Source organism: Pomacea canaliculata, linkage group LG9 (assembly GCF_003073045.1).
Source record: "Pomacea canaliculata isolate SZHN2017 linkage group LG9, ASM307304v1, whole genome shotgun sequence".
Classification (NCBI taxonomy): domain Eukaryota; kingdom Metazoa; phylum Mollusca; class Gastropoda; order Architaenioglossa; family Ampullariidae; genus Pomacea; species Pomacea canaliculata.
This window is the reverse complement of record NC_037598.1, coordinates 22,823,746-22,849,582: the sequence shown is the minus strand read 5'-3', so window position 1 is coordinate 22,849,582 and position 25,837 is coordinate 22,823,746. Positions and strand designations below refer to the sequence as shown.

Sequence of the window (25,837 nt, the reverse complement as noted above, 5' to 3'; positions counted from 1 at the left end):
CCCCAAAAGGCCGTCTTTGCTACTACTACCACCCCGAAAGTTGGATGTACCTCGACCTTGGGCCATATTTATGAAACGAAGGTAAATCACCGTTCCGATGAAATCAAGTTTAAGCATGTTGAGTCCAGACTCCGCGAATGTTGCTTTACCCCTGGAACGTCAGTGGCAAAGATGTCCTTGGGTAGAATAACATAAAGCAATATCCGGAATATTCATATCTAGACAGTGCGTCCTGACTATGGAGACAAAAATGATTTCTCGCGATTTCCTGACGGCGGCCTTGCGGCACACCTGTACACAAAATTTATTCCTAGCACCTTCAACGTTTGAGATCAACCGTCTTTACAAAGGACTACGAAAATCTTGGAACCGGCATCGATTCCTAGATAACAATTATAGTTGACAGTGTCGCATTTGTTCTTGCAAAGGATCATCGAGATCGACTGCTATGGTTCAGCGGTCAACAAGAAAGTTATGAGCCAGTTGTACCACTCTTATTGAAGGTCTGGTCAGTCTGCGGGCTGGCGAAGTTTGCGAGCTAGTAGAACGTAAGACCCAAAGAAACTCCAAATATTCCAAAGATTCACATCAAGGGCTTAAAGAATCCCACATAATTAATGTGCAGTGTGCATTGTGTGCGCGCATGAGCTTCATGTCAATGCGTGTCAGGAATGCAATTTACATTTTTGTTATGAACATTATAAAATTATATTTTGTCCCGATTCGAAGAAAAATTGTTCTCTGGACATAATAAAGAACTTGACTTTTGCACCGGCTGCTATACATGTGGCACCATTTTGAAAGTACCTGATCTCTCTGTCCCTCTCACAATTTCGAGAAAGATTGTGGAAGAATTTATAAGGGCTCCTGTACGGTTGGAGACACAGTAACGATGACGATATTCAGTCGGGTAAGAGCTTTAGTGCTGTATGAAGGTCTCGCGTACGACCCAGGAATTTTGCTGAATCATTGTTCGCGGTTTCACTTAGCAGGGATTTCAACAGTACAAACAGGATTGTGTAAACAGGGGACATGGAGTGCTTTGAGAGGAAGGATTTGCTGACTCATTATTGCCAGTTCCGATAAAGGCACACGTGCAGTGACGCGGGAAGCAAGTAATTAAAGCTCGACCTTTCATGGGGTTGTGCATATCCGGGAGCGAAATGGGTTCACTCATGCATGGCACAGTGTATTTGATTTCCTTGTCAAAGCACCATCTTTTTCATAAATGAATATGACCTGGTTAAAGCGTGTCATCAGACATAGAATTAAGTGCTTTATCATATATTACCATTGAATAGCAGTAGCTGGCTGACAAACTTTTACAAATGATCCACTTCACATTGAAATCTTATAATTTATAGTAGTGATCGATCCATCTCATTTTAGTCGAGCAGAGGCCACTATCCCACTTGGGAACCCAAAAACCTCACACAGGCTTTATCACTGAATCTGGTAGCACATATGAGCCACAAGTTCCTACTGAAAGTCCTGTAATCAAAACATCCCTCTTTGCCTACTCACAAATCCACTTTATGTGACTGTATATTTTCAAGATATTTCCATTTAGATATATGTACATATGAAGCCTATAGCCCAACAGTGTGTGTTAGTTAAACATATATAACGAAATTTCCTTAATGATTTTACACTAGATGGTATCAATTTATTTTATTACAGGGATAGTGATAGTGATAGTGGACGTCGGACGTTGACATCTCGACCTTGCTGGTCATCTACATCCCTTTCCTACCCACCTCTCACTTCCTGTCTTTATATCTGTCTTTGAGAAATAAATAGCCATCCACTACCTTCACTGCAATTCTTTTCAAGATGGCAAACTCGGAGGTGGCACCAGTCCCGAAGAAGTTAAGGCATAGTACAGATTTGGACAAATATTATGAGACTGTTGTCGGTGTTTGCATCAGTGGTAATAAACGTTTTTAAAATTTTTGAAGTAATTGATGCAACCACACATTTCATAATTTGTCAAAGTTCAACTTGGTATGACAATATTGTAATTTTTTTAATAGTGTATCTGTGATAATGGTTTAATGTGATATAAAAGCTATTAATTAATATATATCTATTTTCAAGGAAGATGTGTTACAAAAGCACTGGCCCAGGTGAACAACTGAATTAAAGACATATATAAACATCAACAAACAACTGGATTACAGATATACATGAACATTACAAACAACTGGATTACAGACATACATGAACATCAACAACTCTCAACTACTCTGCTTCCACATGTTCATCAATATTTTGAAAATCTGTTGGTGATATTTAATATTCACCTCTGCATAACAGATAAAGTGTAACAAAGCTTAATACAAGAATAGAATGCAAAGGACAAATCAATGAAAAAATATTAACAAAGAAATTAACAATTAGAAGAAGCAGCAACAAATGGAAGACATATTTAGTCACATATCCACGAGGTTAAGTGAGCCCTTTGCTACGTTGTCAGTTCCCAAAACAATGGAAATAACATATCCATGATGGTAGACTGCAACAACAGGACATGACTAAACTCGAAAGATAAGGTAGGGATCACGGCAGATTAGGCTGTACACTACCATTTCACTACTTTAAGCACAAGAAGCCAGAAATGTAACTGTTCCAGCAGCTGCAGGAGGATGGAAAAAAAAAATTAAACTGCAGGCAGTGTTCATCTATGATAATGCCAATAAAAGTTCACTCATGAAAACAAGTCATTTTTGCAAGCCTCAAAAGTTCATAGAAGACAGGTCAAATGACGTTTCTCTCCTCATATGTGCTAAGGCTGCGTCTTCAATTATCTGTGTGTTGTACATAAGTGATGAGGAGCCTGGCTTCAGATGCTGAATTTCTGCAGAAACAAACGTGTAAAGACTAATGATACCTTTAGGAAACATGTACTCTTCCTACTTTCTCCCTCATCCACTACTGCAATCTACTACCAGTCCTGCTGTCTTGTAGCCTTTATAAATGTTTTCCAATATATATTTGAAAGATAGGTTTCAGATTGCATGTAGTTAACTAAAACTGACATACAAGTACTTTTAGGCTTAAATTTTGTTACCACTGGAATACCATGGGCAACTGTACACTACTCAGCAATATTGCATCATTTACTTGAATTAAAAAAAAAAGTTTATGAGGGCTGCACTTTACATGATTCTTTTCTGCATTTGCTAGCAAAGACTACATTTGTACACAAATGTATGAGATATCTTTTACATAGAAAAATGAGATATTTCTACCTGCTGCTGTCTCCTCCAGGTACCTAATGAAAATTGTGAGCGGTTTGAAGGACATGGGATCTGGACTGGTGTGCAAGCTATTTGTATCAAAGTAGGTGGTCGCAGTTCTCTGACCATCTAAAAATATGGTTGTAATGATAAAGATATTAAACAGAAAACTCAAGACAATATGAAGGTTTGCGATTATTTAAATCCTGCTGTCCAAAGAATATCATAGTGCATAGTATTCAGACATCCCTCATCTCACATTTCAGCTGTTATTAATATGAACCATCTGTCATAATGGTACACATATCATCACATGTCAGCATGTGCATTTGTACATTTCAAAAGCATATTTTCATCCACAAGGATTTTTGCAATAAGTGGTGTGCATACTTATATATGAAAAGGAATGGTCAAGATCTATGTTTATGTAACTTATTATGTTCATAAAAAAAAATGACTTGCTAAACTGTATTTTAAATTTAAACAGCAGACAAGTAATTCATTATAACCAGAATCTGTACATCATCAACCAGCAAGAGAGAGAAAGAAAAGTCAGCAAGCATGAAGAAAACTCTTACCAGATGTTTTGGTGGAAGAACTTGTGATTTCTCCTTCGGTTCCAGTTCTAGTCCTTAGAAGCCCTAGTCGGAAAATTAAGAAAGAAAAACATAGAAAGCAGAGTAGAAGCAAAAGACTCAGGCAATGCAGGGTACTCATGTTAATGATGTATAAACTATTTACCTGTGGTTGAAAATAGTGAATAAGAACATTCACTCCAAAGCAAAATTAAAAAACCAAAAATATAATGTAGAGGTTAAGTGTTTTCTAACACTTATGCATAAAAGTATGTCAGTAGTCAAGCTAGATTTAGGAAAACTGCAAGAGACAACAATAGACTACAATAAGTAAGAGGATATATGGACAGGAAGGAAAAAAATGTCAAGAACTAGCCTCTTGCACCTTCTTGTAATAGCTGAGCCACCTGTTCTCGTGCTGTAAAATGGGTCGACACAGGATGGTTCCAGTACCTGAAGCAGTCCTCTGCAAATGGCTGGTAACAACATTTTTTCTGTATTTTGTTTTTTAATCTTCAGTAAGTTTCAAAACACAGAGCATTAAACCTTGCATGACAAAAATGCCAAATGACAAAATTTAGTAAGCTTCATTTACTAAAATCTATAATTTCAGAGCAAAAAGTGCAATAAAAATAATTCTCATGCAGACAGATATGAAAAATCTATCAACAAAAGTATCCAAATGGCTTGAAATTTTGCTACAAAGCAATACATCTTAATTCCTGCATGTCAAAAATGGACAGCAAATTCATCACAATGATAAAATCACAATGCTTCAAAAAAATTGCCTTTGTTCATAACATTTTCTTTTTCAAATACCTTTGGCAAGCGTGAGATAATGGTGAACTTTATTTGTGCATTGTTGTTTTCATTCCCTTGACCATCAGGTAAATCTGTATGAGATGATAAAGTTAAATTCCAGATTGTTAATGGTTACTAATCCATGCAGCTTCTTAAACTCTCAAATTAGAAAGTGGTAACACAAGATTTCTTCATTAGTGAAAATATATTTAAAGTATAGGCAGGAAATATCAAGTTAGGACCATTTTCCTGAACATAAAATAGTTGCTGGGACCTTACCATCTTTGTACTTTCAAATTATCAGAAAATGAAATGTTTCATTTCAGCAGATGTTGAGATAGCATGTAACCTTTATCAAATACATATCTGTGCTGTAACAAAAGGCAGAGAATGTGCAGAAATACAATAGGTGATTTAGTAATATAATACATATAAACTCTTTATCTTTAATGAATACAATTTATTTTACTGGGACAGGTAAACTGTAGGCATTCAAAATATTAACTCTAAATATATAACTGTGATACCTAAACAAAGAGTGAAATGTTGCTATACCTTCTAGAAGCTTCAGGATGAAGTCTGGTGTCAGCTGAAGAACACCCCTATCCACATACTGCAGGAAAAGGCTGCAATAATGAAATAAATACATTTCAGTATTATCCTATTTTGAAACAAACTGACACATAAACAGCCTATTAAACATTAAAGGTAGCTTTAACCAACTTCCAAAAATATAAAAAATGAGTATGCAAAAGGATTCATAACAGTCCAAGCCATCTGTAAAATCACACAACATCGCAAAAGGTAACGATGATTTTAGTGTTTGGATGATGAAAAATGGTCCAAAGATCAAAGGAAATAATTTCACAAATTAACCAATCCACAGCAACAATACATAAGATGTGAATCTACAGAAAAGTGCAGAACATTTCACTTAGCGCTATGGAAAGCAGACAGGAAAAACTATTTTCTGTCCCCAAAGATATTTTTATCTCATAGTAAAGTAGTTGTGTACTGATGAAAATAATGTACAGCAGTTAAATTTTGGCAGAAAAAGTTTTCAAACTGACCAAAAAAAATAAAAATTACCTGAGATTTAAACAGATGAAGCCAAGAGCTGTGAAGTAACTCATGAATCCTGTCAACAAATATTCAAAAATACATCTACAAATAGTAATCATTAAGCATGCTTCATTTTCTAGCTATTACTGATTATTTACAGCGGATACTTATTATCATTTCTTGATGCTACTGTTTGTATTTATTTGTAAAAGTAATTATTTTACATTAATAGTTAACTTTAAATGAACTCCTAGCTCAGTTGCTTTTAAGAAAATTTGTCCATTGTTAGTTTCTGCCACAAATTTCTTAGCACCAGAATCAAGCAACAGTTTAAGGTATGTAAGCTGTTTCAGAAAGGTGGCTGTAAATGAAAAGTTTTAAGCAAGCCTGTTCACCTGAAGGGCGAGGAAAGACAATTTCCTGGGTAGCAAGAAAGAATCTTTCGAAAACCTGAAATAACTTGTATTCATTGTCTGTTCCAGCTTGGTTCCTGGTCAGATATAAAAGAAAACCCTTAGGACTCAATATATGTGAAAGTGACGTTAATTTTTTTTTTTTTTTGCTGTTGCAAAATAATTCTTAAGCTTATAAAGAAAATCTGAGTTGTTGTATTAAATCTGAAAAACCCAACTCAAGAAAATTATTAAAGACAAGTTGACACGAAAAAGCATACAACAGAGGAAGAAATGTCTCATTTGCAGTGGTGTTATCTTGACTATATATGCTCCACAGAAGGTGACAAAGCTGATGTGACTGTTGGGCCTGCACATAGAGATCATACAAACACACTTGAAGTAATCCAGAATAAGAAAAACAATCTTAACTGAGATATTTTTGAAAGCCTGACCTTTTTCTTTGACAGTTTTATCATCAAATAATGAAGGTTTTCTTTACATGGCAAATTTACAAACAGCAGAATTGAAACTATCCTTTGATCAATAACTAGTCATCAAACACTATTTTAATACTTTAAATGCAGAAAAAGAAAAAGAGGACATTTAATTATAAAACAGAAAGAACAAAAGCCTTACCTGACAAAGAATATATTCTTTTGCAATATTTTGTGCCTTGATGCGAGCTTCCTTCTTCAGGTGATGCAACAGGTGACTCAGTAACAGCTGTTCAGTCTGGCAAAGAGCGATGAAAGAAAGAATAATAAATAATAAAATTTCTGAAAATGCTAAACTGATTGGAACCAGAAGTAAATGAATTTCAGCACTTTGACCACCTGCATGTATTAACTCTCAGCTTTAAAGATGTTTATGTATACCTCTATAAATCAAAGCTGAAGATCTATGTTTAGTCTGTGCACATGACTGCCTGCAAAGGCTGCATGTAGCTATGACATCCACAACTTACAAGGATACTTTCTGCCCACAACAGAAATGTACAAATGAAAAGCACATTTTATTTGCTAAGAGTTTTTAATAACCTCATACCAAACTTGATGCCAGTTTTCTGTTCTCTGTCATGTGAGAGACACTGGCTTGAAGAAAAAGTGGCATAGAGCCAAATGCAGTTTCTGAACGACTGCGTCTGGTTGCTCCTGTTTCAACTCCTGAAGTAGCTCCACTCCTAGCAAAATAGAAAGGTTTCAAATTAGGATCACATATCTCTAAAACAATCCTTCCATATTTTAAACACTTTTAGACAGTCACATTAAGAAACCCATCATAAAGATGTCAATATTTCCATACCAATGACAATAAAATAATGACAATTTTTACATAATGTTTCTGAACTATTATTGATGTCAAACTATCTGAAATTCATAACCACTGCATAGAAAATATGTAGAGCTTGCATGTACATGCCCTGAAAAAGTCATATTGCAATGCACTTGATTGAAAAATATATTGCTAAATTCAATTACAGCAGCATTTTAACATGGTTTCACACAAAAAAACACATTGCTGCTTGATGTTAAATTGTTACATTTTGCTTTTGTTTATATGATTAGAGAGAACACAATGAAGTAACTTCCATACAAGCTTTCATAAGACATTATATTGTAGATTTACCTAATTGTAGCAGGATTTGGAGGTTTTACAGACTGCAAGAAGGGCTCATCCATTAGGTGACTGACCCAGGTCCATTTCTGAGTGACCAAGATAATCCAGGTAGAAAATAATCAAAAATCTCTTATGTGCATTCTTCTTTGTAAGAACTTCGCAAGAGGCTAAGCGTTGGTCTCAGCAAACAGCAATCCAAAATACACATCAGTGGTTTAATGTTAAAGTAAGCTGTTTTAGTAGAAAGGAATACTGTACAGCCACTTATCACCATAACAGTTTTTTAAACAAACCGGTTAAAAATGTACAGAAATTATTTATGTAATGTGTAGAGATGGTTGGAAACATGACAAATATCTGTACTGCAGATAATTATTGACTCTCTATGGTATTTGTAATGTGGAATCTACAATGCTCATCTATGTACTTACTTTGCTGTGTTGTCCATTACTATCCACCTCCTGCATGGCTCTGATCACATGATCATGAGAAAATCGTGAGGGGGGTGGCATCTGCTTCAAGCGCAGACTCCTGCGAAGTAGATCCCAGCTGTCTTCTGACGGCCTACGTCGTCGGTCCTGTGCCACCTTGGTGCTGATGTTGACACTGTCAAGGGAAGTGTAGGACACTCGTGCCAATCTTTCTCCTGCAGCATTCTAGAAAACATGTAACTAGCACTGACATAGTCATGTGAGACCTGGCTTCTCATGATTGCTGATAGGTGGATACTTATATAGAATTATTCTACTGTAGACAACATTAATTTGTGGATAGATTGTGCTTGTTTACAAACCGACTTCTGTAATCTCAAATATATTTATGAATTCATGTGCACACATATATTGAAACTACAAATATTTTTTATTTCCCAAGCATTACAATAAAAGGCTTGCAGTAATATAATTACACATCATTCTGCTAAGTATATTTCAAGATGATGCCCAGAAAGCCATCAATGGTTATGAATTATGACCTTTTCAAACTGTCCCCGAAATGTATCAGCTGTTGTGAAGTTTAGTAGCCGAAGTGTTTCCTTATCAGTTTGTTTCCTCATGGCATTAAATGTTGATGCTGTGTTGACACAGGATGAAAAAACTGACTTCACAACAAGAAACAAGCAAGCTATTCTTTTAATGCACACACACCCCACACACAGAGAAGTCACCCTTTTACATGAAGTTTCAAGTTTATGCACTTGGTTCACTGCCATATGTAACAATTGCTTTACATCCCTAAAAGGGACAGCACTACAAATATATACATATATATACATATTCTTCTCTACATTCTTGCAGTAGCAGTAGTTAAATATATTCATAAAAACATTGTCCACAAGAAGATGAACCTACTGATAACGAAGACTATTTGGTGATTAAATATAATAAGCAAATATTGATTCGCGTACATTCTAATTTCAGTATTACAACAGTCACTGGAGATCTGTAACTGAATCAGCTGTATATTTGACTTCATCACCGATAAGCCAAAATAAAATCATTTGTCCACATTAAAAATTAGATAACGGAACTTTTACTTACCAACCAGATACTCTGCCAAAAACATGTGCAGCTCAGGCTCTGTGGTGTCTTCAGCCAACACTTCAAACACCTGAAATAATAATTGTAATTGTACGGTATATTTTTCTTCATGGAAGCAAGCTCAATATATGCACTGTACACAAAAGACTGCAAACCAACTTGGTCAGCCATACAAGAACAAGCGGCAGCAAATGGATGATACCCACTGTGGCAAACATGAGTGAAGTGCATGGATGAAGACAGGGCCATGCTCAGGGGCAGCCAATACGACCCTCACAGGAGGACGCAAGTGGACTTATTAGGACAATGAATTATAGACATATGTAGAGTAAATACTTATAATTAATGCCCTCTTAACTCTCTGAAGTGACAGAAAATGCTGTTTTAAATGCATGTGCCTACTGCAGGCGTCATTTCTCAGAGGAAAGAGTGGGTGGGTTGACAAAATTTTCAATGTTTTTTTCAGTCATCTGCTATACAAGTAACTAAGAGAAGTAGTGACCTGTTGATTTTCACAATTACAGGCAGTCCTCGACTAACGACATTGTTCCCTACGCCGCGTCGTAAACCAAATTTCGCTGTAAGTCGGAACATACGAACACACTGTATGTAAATAACATACTGTAAGCACTTATCCTATCCCAACACCTATCCTAACACAGTAATTATCAAAAAACACATATAAAATACGTTTAATAATGAAATGAAACACGAAGTTCGCATTACGATGTTTACGATGCAAAACCACTTAAGTGGAAACAAGGCTTTATACAGTAAATGGGAGATGTGTCGTAACCACGAAACATCGTAACTCGGGGCTGACATAACCCGAGGACTGCCTGTATGTCTCTTTAATCATATTAAAATTTTTCAAAAGATTTGGTTATTTTTCTTAGATTAGCTTCCTTTATGAAATCGGCAAGGAAGCAGGTGCATGTGGTGTGACAATGGTTTTCATCTGTTGTTGACAATCTTGTTCACCGATACATAAACTTGCTAACCAAAATTTATATGCCTACTTCGATTATTTGAGAAAATTTAATATGTTTACAAGCTGAATCATGCTTACATTCTGAGCTAGGTATATCCAACATTTAAAATGGAAGGATGCATAGAATTTTTATGAACAAAGTATGTTTTATAATAAACTGCATATTAGCAGAGCCCACTTTACATATAACCACATTTATAAGCTCTGGTCAGTAGAGTCTCTTTTCTCTTTCTCTTCTTTTATAAGCTACTTTATAAAATGCAAGTTGATTAGTGATCATGCAAAAGACAGAAATAAGCTAAACCAGCCATAAAACTCAAAAAGACTGGTTTATGCAAACAAGTGTAGACAAATGTCAGATATTCCAGTTACAGATCAGTTAAGTAGAGAATGGTCTGCAGGAATCCTTCACCAAAACCCACCTGCCTAATGCTCAAGTAATCTCTGTTTCGAAGCATAAGGAGGTAATGGATAATGGCCATCCGTGTTTGCCAGTAAGCAGACTTGAAGGACTGTATGAGGAAGGTTTGGTTCAAAGCCAGGCGCCACAAAAAACCAGTATGGGAATCATACAAAGAGGTTCCTGCAGACAGCATGACAACTGCTAAATGGGATTTGTATATTTATAATGGTTGATGTTTAAAGTACAGTCTTTGCTAATTTTTGCATGGGATCTTACTTTCATCCTCTACATTTCAAAAGCTACCATTAAAATAAGCACTCAATTTTCTCACAGTCAGCAATTCTGACATGCTGCTAGATTAATGCTGATAGCTACTGTTAACAGATGAACAATTATATCATTCTGTTCTCTTTCTGCTTTGATATTTGCATCTGTACTTCTCACGTGAGGGTGGAAGCACACAAGACTTTTCTCATACTTTCTTGTACATTTTCTGTTAAAATCCTTCTACTTTTCTAAAACAACTTTCATTCCATTTAGCTTTTGCATTTCTATTTTATACACATGGCATGCCTCTCATACCTGATACACCAGTCTCACGTGAGAAGCCATAGCAGGATGACACAACAGAAAACAGCTTGAGGCATTGTTTGTCTAAGAGGGAAACCACATCGCTAACCCACTCATCATGAACTGTGGCAGGTCGTGAAGAAGGTGTAAGGCACTGTAAAGGTCCTGGGAGGAGGCCAAAGGATCCTTCCGAAGCTGAAGCCAAATCAAGCTGAAGCTTGGATGAAGGTTCTTGGGCTGAGAACTCTTTTGTCTGAGGTAAAGTAGACAAGACATTATTACATAGCTCTGTCAAAGGAAATGATCTGAAAAGGGTGTGGAGAGGGGGACTCTGCTGTACAATCTTTTATCTTCACACAAAAAATGGTAACGATGATAAAGAGCCTTTAAACATTTCATTTTGCAAATAGCAAAAACTGCACATAAATCCCCACTATGTTATAAAAAAATAAACAAAATGAAATAAAACTATAAAGGACACGAAAAAAAACTCTCTATTAAAAATGCGTATGATTTTAAAAAAAACCACAGTTTGTGTTGAAATGCCATTTTTGTTTGCTTTATTTCCTCATCAGAATGTATGACCTATGTCTACAGTTAAATTCTGCTACTTCAGTATAGTTACAACTCATTTTAGCCTCCAGGCAGGGCTGATTTGATTATGAATAGCAGATACCTCAAAGAGGGAAAGAAAAAAGTAAAGAAAGAAAAGACAAAGAGATTAGAACAAATCAATAGACAAAAGAATAGACAAAAGAAAGGATATAATAAATAAAACAGGAATAGTAACAATTTTTGCCAAGTGATACCCTGTACTCACGTCAACAAACTCTTCTGCTTTTGCAGCTGCAGCACCATCTGATGCTACTAGCTGTGAGGTGTCTGAAGACGCCACTGTGTCATGTTGCAGCTGTCCAGCTGAACCAGCTGTGACATGAGCCCTGCTTGCTTCATGAATACTTTGGTCTGCAAAAGAAACCATCCCACTTATTGTGTATCATGATGCATGACATGCTGCCTTCAGAATAGGCTGGGGACAGTTAAAAGACGAAAACGAGAGGCGGGACTTACTGTGCAATAAAATATGATGGCATGGCTCATATTCCAGGCTCACATTTAAAAGATGGCAAAAAACACCTGGCAATGCAACCATCAAGTAGTCTCCTGTATGAAGCACAAATTTAAAAAAAAATGCAAAACTTCATAAGTATACATATGAAAAAAATGCATTAATTCACATCAAACCCCCTCTCCCCAATAAACACACACACTAATGCACACATTCAAACTCATGCAAACATAAGAATAAATGTTTTAGAAGATGCAAGTGTGCTCTACATGATACAAGAATTAATATTTTGAGACTTTAAAACAGGACTTATAGAAAGATAATTATGAAGATATTTAAGCAAAAGGCAAAGTATATTAACCAAACCAGTGGAAGACAATGCGTTTTCCAACCATAGCATGTCTGGGAAGTCCTGTAGGTCGCCCATGAAGTGTCTTTGCTGTACTCACAAAATTTAAGAAAAAGTTTCAGGTTATTTTTAGGCCATTGCTTGCAGCAGTCTGAACGTATCATGCATGTGACACACAGGCATGCACAGGTGCATACAGACAGCACATACAAAAGCACACATAGAGGCTCTCTCACTTTGTTTGGGAGAAGAGAAATTCAAACATATGCAGGTATGTTAAAGCACATGTAAGGGATTCTGTTTCCTGATAAAGAGAGTTACAAACAGCTAGACTTACAAACAAATGTACTTTACAAATGTTTGTATTAAATGCTTTTCACAAAGAAAACATAAACCCATTAGAGAAAGAATTTACCATGATGCACCATGCAGACATGATAGCTGATGTCTGTAGACTCACTCTCATCCTAGGGTCGGAGGGGAAATCACACAAATATGGAAAATAAAATAAAAAATAAATGCAACTTAATTAAGTTTTTATGTAGAATCATTTCATTCAGCTAAAACACTACACTGTTATTGCACTGAACTATGATAAGCCCTTACATAAAAACACAATGATATCAGTTTTCTCAATGCAGGTCGTTTTAGCCAAACTATGCAGAAATATGATCTGCTCCTAAAGCCATAGCTTTATGATGATCTTCAAAGCAGCATTCCAACTCAAGGCCAAATAAACAAAACATGTATGAATGTATGTTCACTTGTTTTTATGCTCTACCTGTGACTGGGTTGTTTGGGAAGACTGTGCCACTCTGTGAATGTATTCTTGATAGCAGAAGCAGAAATTGCCGTTGTTCTGGGTCAGAACCACAGCATTCACCAAGATATCTAAATAAAAACACAGACATCTAAAATGGTTCCATACATAACCATACATAACTCTACCACTCTACAAAATCAATATAGCATTAATTCCAAGTTACTTGACTTCTACAGGACAGACAGGTGCACACACGCACATATACGTACAGAGACACATCAAGGATGTGTATAGGTGGATTGCTGTCTGCTGAGACCAATACTTAGCCTCTCGCAAAGTTCTCCACTGTTAGTCTTGGTGAGCCTAAGCAATAAATGCAACTAAACTGGAAGCTTTGTACACATCTGCCTCGTTTTAGTACTTAACTGGAAAAAATCGTCTGCCAGCAGTCCAGTAATACAAGCTCGTGGACACATACACTCATGTATGGACAAAGCAAGTGCAGAACAATTGATGCTTTATTTGTTTTCAATCAGAACTATATGGCAACCCAGTTCAGGTTTCAAAATGTTCTAATAGCTATCCATTTCATATTTTAGTACCAAGAAAAAGCTCTTAAATACTAAATATAATTAAGTCCTTTACCTCCCCCCGACCACCCTTATTGGATTCTTCTGACAGAGATTAACACGCACAGCTGATATGGAAGTAGCAGCAACATTGCAAGTGCTCACCGTACCTGGGATACCCTGATGGAGAGGAATGTCAGCATAGTTCGATCTGAAAGAAATCAAGTATTTCTGTAGTAGAACTTGTTCGAAATGAGTATTTTCACATCATTTTATTGCTTTAATGCTATGCACTTCTGAACTACTATTATGTAAACTCTGATGCTGAAAGCTATAAATAGTATGTGTGTCATGGTGAAGGGATATTGCATGAATGTTTAATAGGAGGATGTGTGTAAAATTTATAATTGTTGTAAATATATTGAAACCAAAGGAAGAGGGAGAAATTACTTAATCTGAAAATTTTTACAATCATTAGAACTGAAAAGAAAACATTCTGAAATTCTGCAGAAAAATTAGGGTCTAAATCAGAGGTTCTCAACCTTTTACTTGTGACGCCCCCCTGACGAACAAAGGTACGTCCGCGCGCCCCCTTTAGCCAGCAATGTAAGCTAATTTCACTAATACCGGTATAAGAAACTTTAAAAAAATGACCACCTTCGCACCCCCCTTGTAAGCACGTCGCACACCCCCCCCCAGGAGGGCGCGCCCCACAGGTTGAGAACGGCTGGTCTAAATGATAAGGAGAAGCGGTTAAAAAAAAATCAGAATTTAGTTTGAGACTGACCTAGTAGATGATCGAATGTGCGGAAATGGAAAATTTATTGGTACATCAATCTGCAAAGAAATCTGATTTGATTAGCTCTTATTATTATGTTAATAATAGCATTATTATTATTATTTTCCCTCTCTTGCTCATGTTTTCAGTGTTCCTAGCACCCAATGACATATAGCTGTGTATGTAAATCATAAGCCTCCCTGCCAATTTCAGCCCATCTGACTGTTAGCTATTAATAATTAACTAATTATGTACCCATCCATTCAAATATCAAAATAGCTATTCACACAGTAATGTTCACCAAAACTGGCTCTAAATTTATCAAGACATCATGAAAATGCATGAATGATTGCTTTCAACAACTGATCCAAATATAATCACATATAATACCAAGATTTCTTCAGCTGCTACTCCAAATATGATCTCAATATTTCCTTAGCTGATAGAAGATTTTATGCATCACTTTATTTAACTACCTATGATTCAAGCAGTTTTTTTTTCTCCCAGCCATCTTCATGCCTGAGCATCATTTATATGATGCACACATTCAGGTTATACATATATAATCCTGTCATATATTTACTACTTGTTTATTTAATAACCTTGGAATTATTATGGTATCCCTGTAATTCTTAACTTGATGTTAATGTCTATGTTTTTTTATTAAAGATCATTTTAACTTGTTTTCTTGCAGACCAGTACATTGCACTAGTTTCTTCAGGGTGTTTTGTAGGAATAGGTACAGCTTAAAAAAGAAATGACAATATTTCTATTGATGACAGACTTACCATATTGTCATATTTACCACCACCATAAAACTGGATGGTAGAGAGCCTCTGCTTGACAGTGTCCGCCTTTGCATTATCATGGCGGACATTGTACACATAGTAAAGACGCTGGTGATGCGCATCCCACTGCATCCACACAAACTTGCGCACAATCTGCTCTGTGACTGGCTGTCCAGACATCATCTGCCGTAATGGGTAGAAATATATTCAAACTGATTACACAGATGTAAATCAAAACCTTTTTAATGGAATTTCCCAAATAAACAATTAGTACCACACAAATGAGTTTAAATCCGCAGAAAAGCTAATAACCATTAAACTTGAAAAAACAAAATTCATAAAATATCTTAATTTGTAGGTTGTTTTGTAATCTTCTCTTCCAGTCTTCTTTAAATGCTTCAAAGCCTAAATACTGAGAGTACTAAAAACTCACTATGCCTCTGTCACCTATCCTGGCCATATGAATTTGATACAGTCCAATGGCTGAAACAACAGTAAGATTAAATTTAAACAATTAGTAAGTTAATCTTATAGTAAAAAATTTTTCTAATTGGAAGGAAAGCATAACCTTGAATTAATAATCGTATTAGCCAATGTTTAAACCATGAATTACATTTCTTTTTGATGTCACAACAAGATGTAAATTCTTGAGTCCAAAAAGGTAAACAAAAAAATGACATTGTGATAAGAGAAAAGGAATAGTGATAAAATGCAGGATAATGCAGAAAAAAATGACAATTATTAAATAAAAACAACAGCAGTAGAAATAAATTTCAAATGAGATGAAAATGAGTGTAAATGTAAAGAGAGAACAACATGTTGTTAAGTGAATGAACCTACATTCCTTGTGCAGAAAGACAAGCATATGTGAGTCACGAGATGTATTACTGCCTGAAGAGATGTTGACATCTGGGTGCAAAAACTGCACTTTGAGAAATGCAGAGCGTTGCAGATTAAGGGAGAAAACTCTAGTGTCCGAAGATTGCAGCTCAGCCAAGAAGGCTTGATAGACATCTGGAATAAATGTATATACTGTTTGACAACTGCCAGTATCGATAACAAAATGGTAATACAGATGAGTACAGTATCTAGCACCATAAAAGGTTTTGAAATAAGTAAAAAGTAAAGGGTCTTTGAACCTTGCATCACAGTGTACAGTACAGAGAGGAAAGAACCCCTTTCCTTCCCTTTCCTTTTACCCCTCTCCTTAGTAAACCAAGTATCCATTATATACATATACACCCACATTTTAGTTTTTCCAGTCACTCAAGTAAGCCTCAAACCATCAAGTTACTGCATCAGGCACCAGCATTCTAGTCACAAGATTACAGCACCTTCTTTAAAAATACGGTTCACAAGCCTTAAACTTTGGCTGGTGACTTTGATCTCACACTCTGCTTTCATCATCAGTGATGCCCTTTTTTAGCTACTACCAATTATAGAGTTATCTAATTTCAGTACTTTTATGGTTTATAAACATTATTTCATAAATATGATGCTGCATAGTTATTTTATGGTATTCCATACGCGCGATGATGCAGGGAGCAGATAAGGCAGGCGTTGTTAGTTTTTGGCGGGACCTGCTGAAGTATTGCGAAAGAGGATACGTGGTAGTGATTGGCTAGGGTTAAAGTTCCTAATTGCTCTGGCCATACAGGAGGATCGCGGCAAGTTTAGCCTTCTTAGAGGTATAAAAAGGCAGAGCTTAGACAAGACAAGGGAGAGAGGTGTCATAGTTGTAATGACATAAAAAGACAAGAGAGACGAGTTGGATGTGGGGAGTTTGGAGTCAAGCTGTGGAGAGTAAAGGTCGCAACATTTCTGCTGGCGCTGTTCCTGTGTCTGTTTTAAATGCATGGGAGGATGTTTACTCCTCGGGAAACATCATGATGATGATGATGATGTAGTTTTATAACGCGCTAGTATCCGCATCACAAAGATGCGCTCAATGCGCGGTGTTCCCAGCAGCCACCAAACTGCAGGTCAAATGATAACTTTAAATAAGTTTAAACAAGTGAGTCTTAAGATTTTTCTTGAAAGCTGCAAGACTAAGACTACTCTTTGGTCGAGAGGGGAAGCGAGTTCCACAAAAGCGGGGCTACATTGGAGAAGGATCTAAAACCCACAGTCTTCTTGTTAGTATTCCCTGACTGAATGGTCGGTCGTTCAAGTCGGAATTGGGCTGCTGAACGAAGGTTCCGCTGAGGTTGGTAACGGCGAATGAGATCCTGTAGATATGCAGGCGCAAGGTCGTGAAGACAGCCATATGTCAAAGTTAACAATTTGTGCTCAATTCTTTTCTCCACAGGAAGCCAATGTAGGTCACGTAGTACAGGAGTAATCACAACATCACACACCAACCCCTCAATCTTTTCACTTTTGTGATTTAAATTTAGTCACACTTTAAAAATAATCTCTTAACACAACGAGGCTTACAATATCAGCTGTGATTAAACAACTTTCAATAATATGATTGCACAAAAGATTCTGTTTATCATTATGTTCAATCAGAATATGTGAGTGACAAACCCCTCGACTTTCCTTGACTTTCTGTCTCACTGTCCTGGCGGGTAAGCGTGGTAAAACCTGAAAATGAGGGCCACATCAATTTAGTTTGTCTCTTTCCTTTGTGATATCAAAGTAAATTAAATGTTTTTATTTAATCAACATCTTTATTCATGTTCCTGCAGCAGACATCAAAGTCATTGGGGTTTTTTTTTTCCACATGCTGAAAAAAAGAAAAAAAAAGAAAAAAGTGCAATATATAAACTTATATTCACCCAGTAATGTTCTCTCTCGGTTAAGGGTACATGACACAATCTTCACCTTTTGGTTGTAAATCCAAAGGACCTGTTAAAAAAACAGAACCACCTCAGATATTCATGTGAACAATATTGCTATGTCTAACATTTCAGTTGGTTATATCACTTGATACAAAGAAAAGAATCAGCTGAAGGAAACTATTCTTTGTCTTTTTGTCTCATTATTGGATTTATGTTGACTTTGGTGTCTTCAATTAATGTGCTTTTTGTTGTGATTTTGATCTCTGTCCTCTTGTATGCCTGCATAAGTCGTTTATGTTTATGTTTATGTTAAGACTACTTCATTGTCTCTGCGGCTTATTTTCCGTCTTCCCCTCTTCTTTATCTTGTCTGGCATTTTTTGTTTGTTTGTTTGCTTTGCAAGATTGTCTCCATTTCACCTCAAAATTTGATTCTTTCTAGTCTACAAAACCTGTAATCTTCCCTTTGTCTAATATATAGATAATGTGCTTTGTTGCTGCATTTATAAAATTTCAGATCTGTGTGTACAAATCCTGCCAACTAAGCTTCTGATGCTACGTCTCTACATTCATTTGCTTCTTGGATTTTTGTGATTCCTCTTCTCAGAAGGACAACACCAGAGAACTTTCTGTAGAGAAGAGAGCAGTCAAATTACTCCCTTACCTTGTGTTTTTGAGTGTTGGGGTCAAAAACTCCAATATGAGTAACAGGACCTGATATCTGAAAAGAAAATGAGCAACATCAATATTGGTGTGGTTCTGATGCATAAATTTAAATTTATCATGACTATAGTTCAGGTTTTTGTTTTCAAATAATGCCTACAATAATAGCAACTGTGTCCAAACTAAAGAACCCTTAGTGTCCATTTATTTTATGTTCATATTGAGAGGTATGTATAAAAACATAAGCACTCAGTTCTTGCCAATGGTATTTAGAGTTTCCTGTCTTCAACTGCTACCAAAAATTCTGTTTCCAATCAGTTATAGACAATTTTGTTCTGTCATTATGCACAAATGTTTCTTTATTTTTTTCATGATATAAATGACCCTTGGAGAAATACATATGTTGCCAGTTCCAAAGAGGAACAATTATCATGAGATGACAGGAACGATCATAATCACTTTTTATTCAGCACTAAGCAGATATATATATATAAGGCATTTTTTAATGAAACATATCGATCCTATATTAATCAGTTAGGCTGTACCAAAAAATGTTGCCACTATATGTAATATATTGTTATAGAATAAAGGGGTCAAACAATTGAAGAAAACTCCATATCAAAAAGCCTTTGAGAGATTTCTATACTAAAAAACAAGTATGCATGTTCTTTCACCTGCTTATCCTCTGAAAAGTCATTCCAGTGTAGATAATTAGACCCCCTTTTCCTGGTTAATCAGACGTGGCTGTAAGTATGCTTTTTCTGAAACAAAACATTTTAATTATAGTTCAAATTATTTAATCTCCCTTATAAATTAGGAATGGACCACCACCACCACCACCATCCCAAATAAAATGATCATAACATTCAACAGTACCATCTCCATTATATCATTAGTGAAGAAGTCTGCCAACTTTCAAACGAAATTCAAATCTGATGTTTAATTATTCAACATTTTCCCAAAAATATAAACATTAATATGACGCAAGTAATAAAGAATATGATTAGGCATGTACTCGCGTATAGCACTACATTGAAGATTTCATCAGCAATTATCCAAGCCTTCTGCGGTGCGTTACTGTTGAAAAAACAACAGCAATTTTGTATAGTCTCAGTAGAAGCATTTATTTTTTTTAGGTTCTTTCTTTAAATTTGAGGCAAACAAATGCTTCTTTCCTTTACAAACATCCAAACAACGCTGATCTCTTCCTTTGCAGTTCTTTAATTTCGTTGCAGTCAGCAGTGAGCCTGCAAACCGCAACTGAAAAGCAAATGTGACGTATTCAGCTTGCCTGGAAATCCTAGTAGCTGTCTACGTTCTTGCAAAAACTGGTTAATAGATCCCAGCAGATCAAATGTTTTCACAATCTCAAGCATGTTTTATTATAAAACACGCTGTCAACATCAATGAAAAGTTTCATCGTCTGCATTACAGACGGATCACATGATTATGTTCGAGAGTAGCATCCCTTTGTCTCGCGGGCGGCCCGGTGGCGCAGCGGTTAGCGCTTGTCGCTTGTGTCGGGCACGCTGTTCTTACTCTGCATGTGGCTGGCTGCATTGCCGTGATAACCGTAGTTGCTGGTCGGCGAAAAACTCAGATACACCGTCCCACACACCCACTCGCCCTGGAGCTTAGGTTAGGTGTCTAATAGTGATTGTGCACAAAGTAATGGAAAGCATGTCCAAATACATAATCTATTTCATGCAGTCATGCAGCCACCAAAGCAAGTTAATTATGCGGAAAGTAATTCGATCAGAATGGCATCAACACCACCGCGAAAGAACTGCTAGCAGGACAGGATGGTTTCATACCATGTAGTCGTGTCGAAGTACAGATCTTGAACTGTCGTATCATGATTTAAAAAATATATATATCTACAGCACCAGCGGGACCCTTTTTCCACAACTTCATCGACTTAAGAAAGGCATCAACTGAATCTGACGTGGCTTTGGCATGCAGAAACTCAACTTCGAAAAGGGCCTCATCCAAGTCATAGAAGTGCTTACAAGATCGAGTTAAATGAGTGTTGTAATTTGTACTACGTACTGCATAACCACGTGTCCCCCAAGCCTTTGGAGTATTGCCCGTAGAAATGTTTAGGGCTAGATAAAAGTCTTGCATCATCATATAAAGAGAAAAAGCATCTGTATGTCATTTTATTTCCTCCTGAGCACACACACATTCAATACCACTCACTGCTCTACACAAAATAACAGATTTATAATGCGCTGTTAAAACATTTTATAGACAATGCTTCACCATTGTTTATTGAAACACACACAAAAATTCATAATAGCATAAATTTTTATACAACAGATAAATCACGTCAGATAAATTCTCTTGCTGCTTTCAAGTGGTATTTGAAGACCAAAATACAAACCATTAATTATATATGCTTTCAAAAATCAGTTTCAACATTGCTTGTTATTTTGAGAAATAGAATTGGTGAAAAACCATGTCTGTGCATTCAAAAAATGTTTATCTAACCAACTAGCATGACAGTATATTGTTCCCGAAAATAAACAGGGTCTTATACTACTTTTTGCCCCAAAAGATGTATAAGGCATAATTGCGGGGGATGTCTTTGTTTTGTATATAATATCTTTATTTATTTAAGTATAAAAATCCACATCTATTTGCTAATAAGCCAGCAAGTTTTGCGGTACTTAGACATAGGCATATACATCTAGTCCAAAGTGCACGCCTGGACATTTACAAATAATTATAATTTATATTATCATTTATTTTAAGCATTGATGTAATAACATTACTTATATATTGATATTATCACTTTATAAGTCTCTCTGACCACCTGGCTAAAGATCTTAACTAGGGTTAATTTTTTTTTGGGTAGGGCCTATATCACAATCATTCTGAAAAATCGTAGAGGGCTTTTTAAGGTTAATTCTTATTTTGGAGGAAAGATGGTAATAATAATAATGCAATGTTTACTCTACTCTATCAAAAGACAATGACAACAACATTAATGATCCTTGCAAAGAATGTATATCACCAGAGAACCTTTGCAGAAAATGCACATCACCAGAGTTCATCAGTTATAAAAGCCTCAGAATATTGCAGTGACTGATTCATCAAGACAAAAACTGATGAGAGCATCCCAGTTACATTCATCAGCTTATATATATCAAAAATACTCATCCACTCACCAGAAAGCAAGTGAAGACATAATATAGAATAACGCATATACTTTGTAGTTCACAATTGCTGCCTAAGTTGAGATGTGATTGCTGCAGATAAATTAGTGATTAGATATTAGTCATATGCTAATTAGTACTTAGTAGGTCAGGTTTTTAAATATTCTTAAACCTCTTATGATACACAATGCCAACACTGCGATGCAAGACAGCATGGAATCAGTTCATACGCCAGCCTCTGTTCGAATACTCCTGATGTCTTGATGAGAGAAGCAAGGGTGACCTGTGTCCAATGCTGGATTTCACCTAACCTCAGGACAGCCTTGACCATGTCTTGATGGCCAGCATCAGCAGGACCCTTGCAGAAAGTGTCCATGATGGATTGCGTGAAGGAGCAAAAGGTGCCCAAATCCTCGGCGATCCGCAGTGCTCGTCGGCGAGGATAGAGTCTGCCCGTCTCTGGCAACACTAAGGTGTATCGACAACCTCCAGGATCTCCTGTTTGCTTTGCTCCATGTTTTTCAGAAAAGTTCTCACTGTCGCCGACAAGGAGGATAAGTGGATGCCCGTGGAACGAAATCTTGCGGAACTGGCGAAATCGTGTCTTCGGATGATGACCTGCAAGCCTGCAGGACAAGCTCAGAGATTGTTTGGTTTTTAGTGTGCCGCTATGGCCACGGCTTTGGCAACACTGATCAAGGTGGACGTGTCAAGTTTGCGCGTGAGACGGTGACTTCGGAACTCCGCGGCTCGACCAGTTAATGAGACGCGGCTGCGATGCCTGCTGGTCTGTTCCTGTTTCTTGTCGGTGCGCTCCGCCAGGTGACGGTTGAAGTGATGTACAGCGACAGTTGTCGTCAGCTTGTCTTCTGCTTGTTTATCGATGCAATTACTAAAACCGTGATGTGTCTTATCAGTTTTCAGGCAGTAGAAGCAGAAGGAAAGTCCGCAGCGACAATAGACAAGGTTGCAGCCACCATTCTTTTCTACAAAATGCCTGCACCCGGGGCAAAGCTTTCCCTTCACAATGACCATTTTCTCGCCATTCGGTTCATTTTGTATAGTCCCTTTACTGTCTTTCTCATCATCGTGCTCGTTGTGTGACCGAAAAGTACCTGCGGCCAAAGCTTCGCGATACGATTTGGCCTGTTGGCAAGAGGCTGGCCAGTGAGGCGCACTCAGGCACATGAAGCAGACGTGGCACCCACAAGCACATACTACATCTTGCTGAAGGACTTTCTCGTCCAGTTGGTCAGACGAATATTTGGGGATAAAGCGAAGCACTCGGCCACAACCTTCATTAGGACACCATTTCTCGGTTTGGGAAGCTCCGATTCGCATTTCTTCCTGTCGCTGGACTATTTTACTGACGACGTCCACCGGCACAACCGACAGCATCACACCCACGTCGACTTCCTCTTGACAGTCGTAGCCAGGGCAAGTGATACGCACAAAACCCTGCTGAATGCGAGTCTGCACGTGAAGGGACCAGCATGCGTCGCACACTCTGTGTCCGCACTTGACAAGAGAGGTCGCTGGTGCCCCGCCCATGACCAAAAAGCTGACCTCCTCGTAGCAGATGTCACAAAACGCAGGGTCTTCGTCGATGTTGTCCTCCAAGGAGGGAATGTAGGGATCAGTGACTTTGGAGCCCCGCTGGAATACCTGCTGCAAGGAAGGAAAGTAAGACTGTGCGTCGCCCAAGTGTTGCTTTAACGCATTTGCCAAAACAGGCCAGGCGGCGTCTGACAAAACTGTGGAAACGCTCCATTTTTTTTCCGCTCCATCACACAGGTTTCAACCACGTTCATGGCTTGACTTATAACACTCTCAGTGGTGCTGACATCAAGCATCTGCTGACTGGCCTCTTCTTGAATGGCGATCAGGCCTGGACGCAGTTGGCAGTTCAAGGACACTTTGTACACATCAAGGCCGTTGTCGTAGAAGCCGTCGAATGTAAAGACCAGAAAAGTCAGGAACTTCTCGTTGCTGTCGGCCACAGAAGGATAAATGCCCTTCTTCATCTGCAAGTCTCTCACGTGACTTGTGATGTCAAGTAGAAACTTGCGTGGGCGGCAGGCAGCTTCGTAATACCTCTCCCCAAAGCACTCAGCTAGGGTGGACACGCTGACGTCAGCTGAAGGGAAAATAACTCTCGTCGACTCCGCCGCAATCGGCTTGAACAGTTTAGAATTCGAAGCTTGTTTTGGTTTGACAGTATTGTGAATATGTGATGAAGAGATGTAATGAAGGTGAGGTTTGGTGTCCTGTACCTCTCTGGGTTCGTTTTTCTTCTTCTGACGCCTCTTGTTCTCGAATAAGTGCTGTTTAGCTCTCTCGGCTTTGTCGATCAGAATGTCAAGAAAAAGTTCTTTCGTGTCTGCAGGCTGTCTGACAGCACTGTCACTCGTCCACAAGTCCTCATTTTCGAAATCATTGTCGAAGTCCTTCGAAGCACATACTTCATCATAGTCAAAGTCTTTCAAGGTGAATCCTTACGCTGCTTGCACCTGTGCTTCCTGCGAGGCTTGCCGTTCTCCGGCTTCTCCCTTTGTCTCCAGGTGGGGCAGACTCCCGCTGTTTGATGTACTTAGGATTGTGCGAGAGAGAGCTTTGTTGTGGACAAGGGTAGAACACCTCATACCTGAGCTCGGAGTCACCTATGTTCTGATCTACGGGGCCGTTCGCTGTGAACACGTGTTTTATTCTACGGTCAGAAACTTTCTTTTGTGTTTGTTCTCGCAATTCGCGTTTCATGGCTCGTCTGGAGATGCCATGAGGAAGAGGGTGAGCGAAACTGAAGTAGTGTCCTCTGTAGGGCTGGATTTTCTGGATCTCTCCCGCGTTGCTGCAATAACTGACACAGTTGGCGTGTCGCTTCAGCTTGTGTCGCTCCAGCAGGGACACCATGAGGTCGGGATCGGCGAAACTGCTACTGGATATATCATGTTTTAGTACCGACGGCAGCAACCAGCGAGCTTGCTTGTTCAGGGACAGCGCCACATCAATGGGTATGTTCTGTGGGTGTCCGATTTTGTCGTCTGCTTTAGGTGCGTCGCTGGACGGTAGTCGTGCCGTACTGTCGGTCGTTGTGTTTTCGGCTCCAAGCAACTTTTTCAGAACATCTCGACCCACGCGGGAAATTATACAAGATTGGTGAAAATATCGACGACTGTAGCGACTGTTTGAAGCACGCAGGGTGTTTCCTGAATGAACCCCACGATGAGAAGATTTTCGCACCATCGCTGAAGCGTCAGTAGGTGTCGTCTGCTTGTCGTTTGCTGCGTGAGCGATCGTAACTGCCAAGAGTGGGTTGAGTTGTGACACGGTATGCTATCAGTTTAGTCTCAACTGAAGCTTTGAATATCCAGCTACACGAAGCAGTCCTGTTTATATCATGCTGGCTGAGCTTACAAAGTGTTGGTGCAATACATGCCGTCATATCTATTTTTGCCATTCGCTGCAGAAGCCTCTTTCTGACTAACCGCTTCATTTCGTGCACTTACAGGAGACCATTCGCACGGTAGCATTTTGTGTGCAGCATTAACTAAATGAATCGGAAATAACTTCATTATTTTTTGGATTACTTTAATATGATCAAATTTCTTATTAGGGTAAAATGAAATGTCAAGGCGAAGTACGCACAGCATAGTGTCTCCATAGCTCATTTTCAAAAATGTGTCGCCTAAAATTATCCCGCGACGTCATGTTCTTTTTATAAATCAGG

At 38.0% G+C, this 25,837-nt stretch overlaps 2 protein-coding genes across 3 annotated transcripts; both read right to left on the bottom strand.

The window, feature by feature from the left end:
- Window positions 1-2,278: 2,278 nt before the first annotated feature.
- Window positions 2,279-19,719, bottom strand: LOC112572414 (protein pigeon-like). 2 transcript variants are annotated; one of them, XM_025252083.1, is made up of 31 exons: window positions 19,627-19,719; window positions 18,954-19,010; window positions 18,288-18,357; window positions 18,037-18,093; window positions 16,348-16,521; window positions 15,941-15,990; window positions 15,508-15,690; window positions 14,729-14,778; window positions 14,112-14,152; window positions 13,391-13,500; window positions 13,025-13,076; window positions 12,622-12,699; window positions 12,263-12,355; window positions 12,012-12,157; window positions 11,204-11,444; window positions 10,641-10,801; window positions 9,228-9,297; window positions 8,663-8,760; window positions 8,121-8,345; window positions 7,699-7,775; window positions 7,117-7,252; window positions 6,709-6,804; window positions 6,351-6,439; window positions 6,073-6,167; window positions 5,705-5,753; window positions 5,171-5,241; window positions 4,634-4,707; window positions 4,191-4,290; window positions 3,818-3,880; window positions 3,252-3,368; window positions 2,279-2,857 (listed from the first exon to the last, which is right to left on the bottom strand). In XM_025252083.1, exons 5-31 carry the CDS (start codon window positions 16,370-16,372, stop codon window positions 2,736-2,738), a joined length of 2,712 nt encoding a protein of 903 aa, XP_025107868.1. In that variant the 5' UTR covers window positions 16,373-16,521; window positions 18,037-18,093; window positions 18,288-18,357; window positions 18,954-19,010; window positions 19,627-19,719; the 3' UTR covers window positions 2,279-2,735. The 2 variants fall into 2 exon arrangements, with proteins under 2 accessions (XP_025107868.1, XP_025107869.1); XM_025252084.1 differs by having other exon boundaries at window positions 4,200-4,290.
- Window positions 19,720-21,109: 1,390 nt separating this feature from the next.
- LOC112572384 lies at window positions 21,110-25,729 on the bottom strand. Its single transcript, XM_025252038.1, is given in 4 exon segments — window positions 21,110-22,787; window positions 22,790-23,820; window positions 23,823-24,605; window positions 24,607-25,729. Coding segments are annotated over 4 exon segments (3,063 nt in total). The 5' UTR covers window positions 25,354-25,729; the 3' UTR covers window positions 21,110-22,285.
- Window positions 25,730-25,837: the final 108 nt, after the last annotated feature.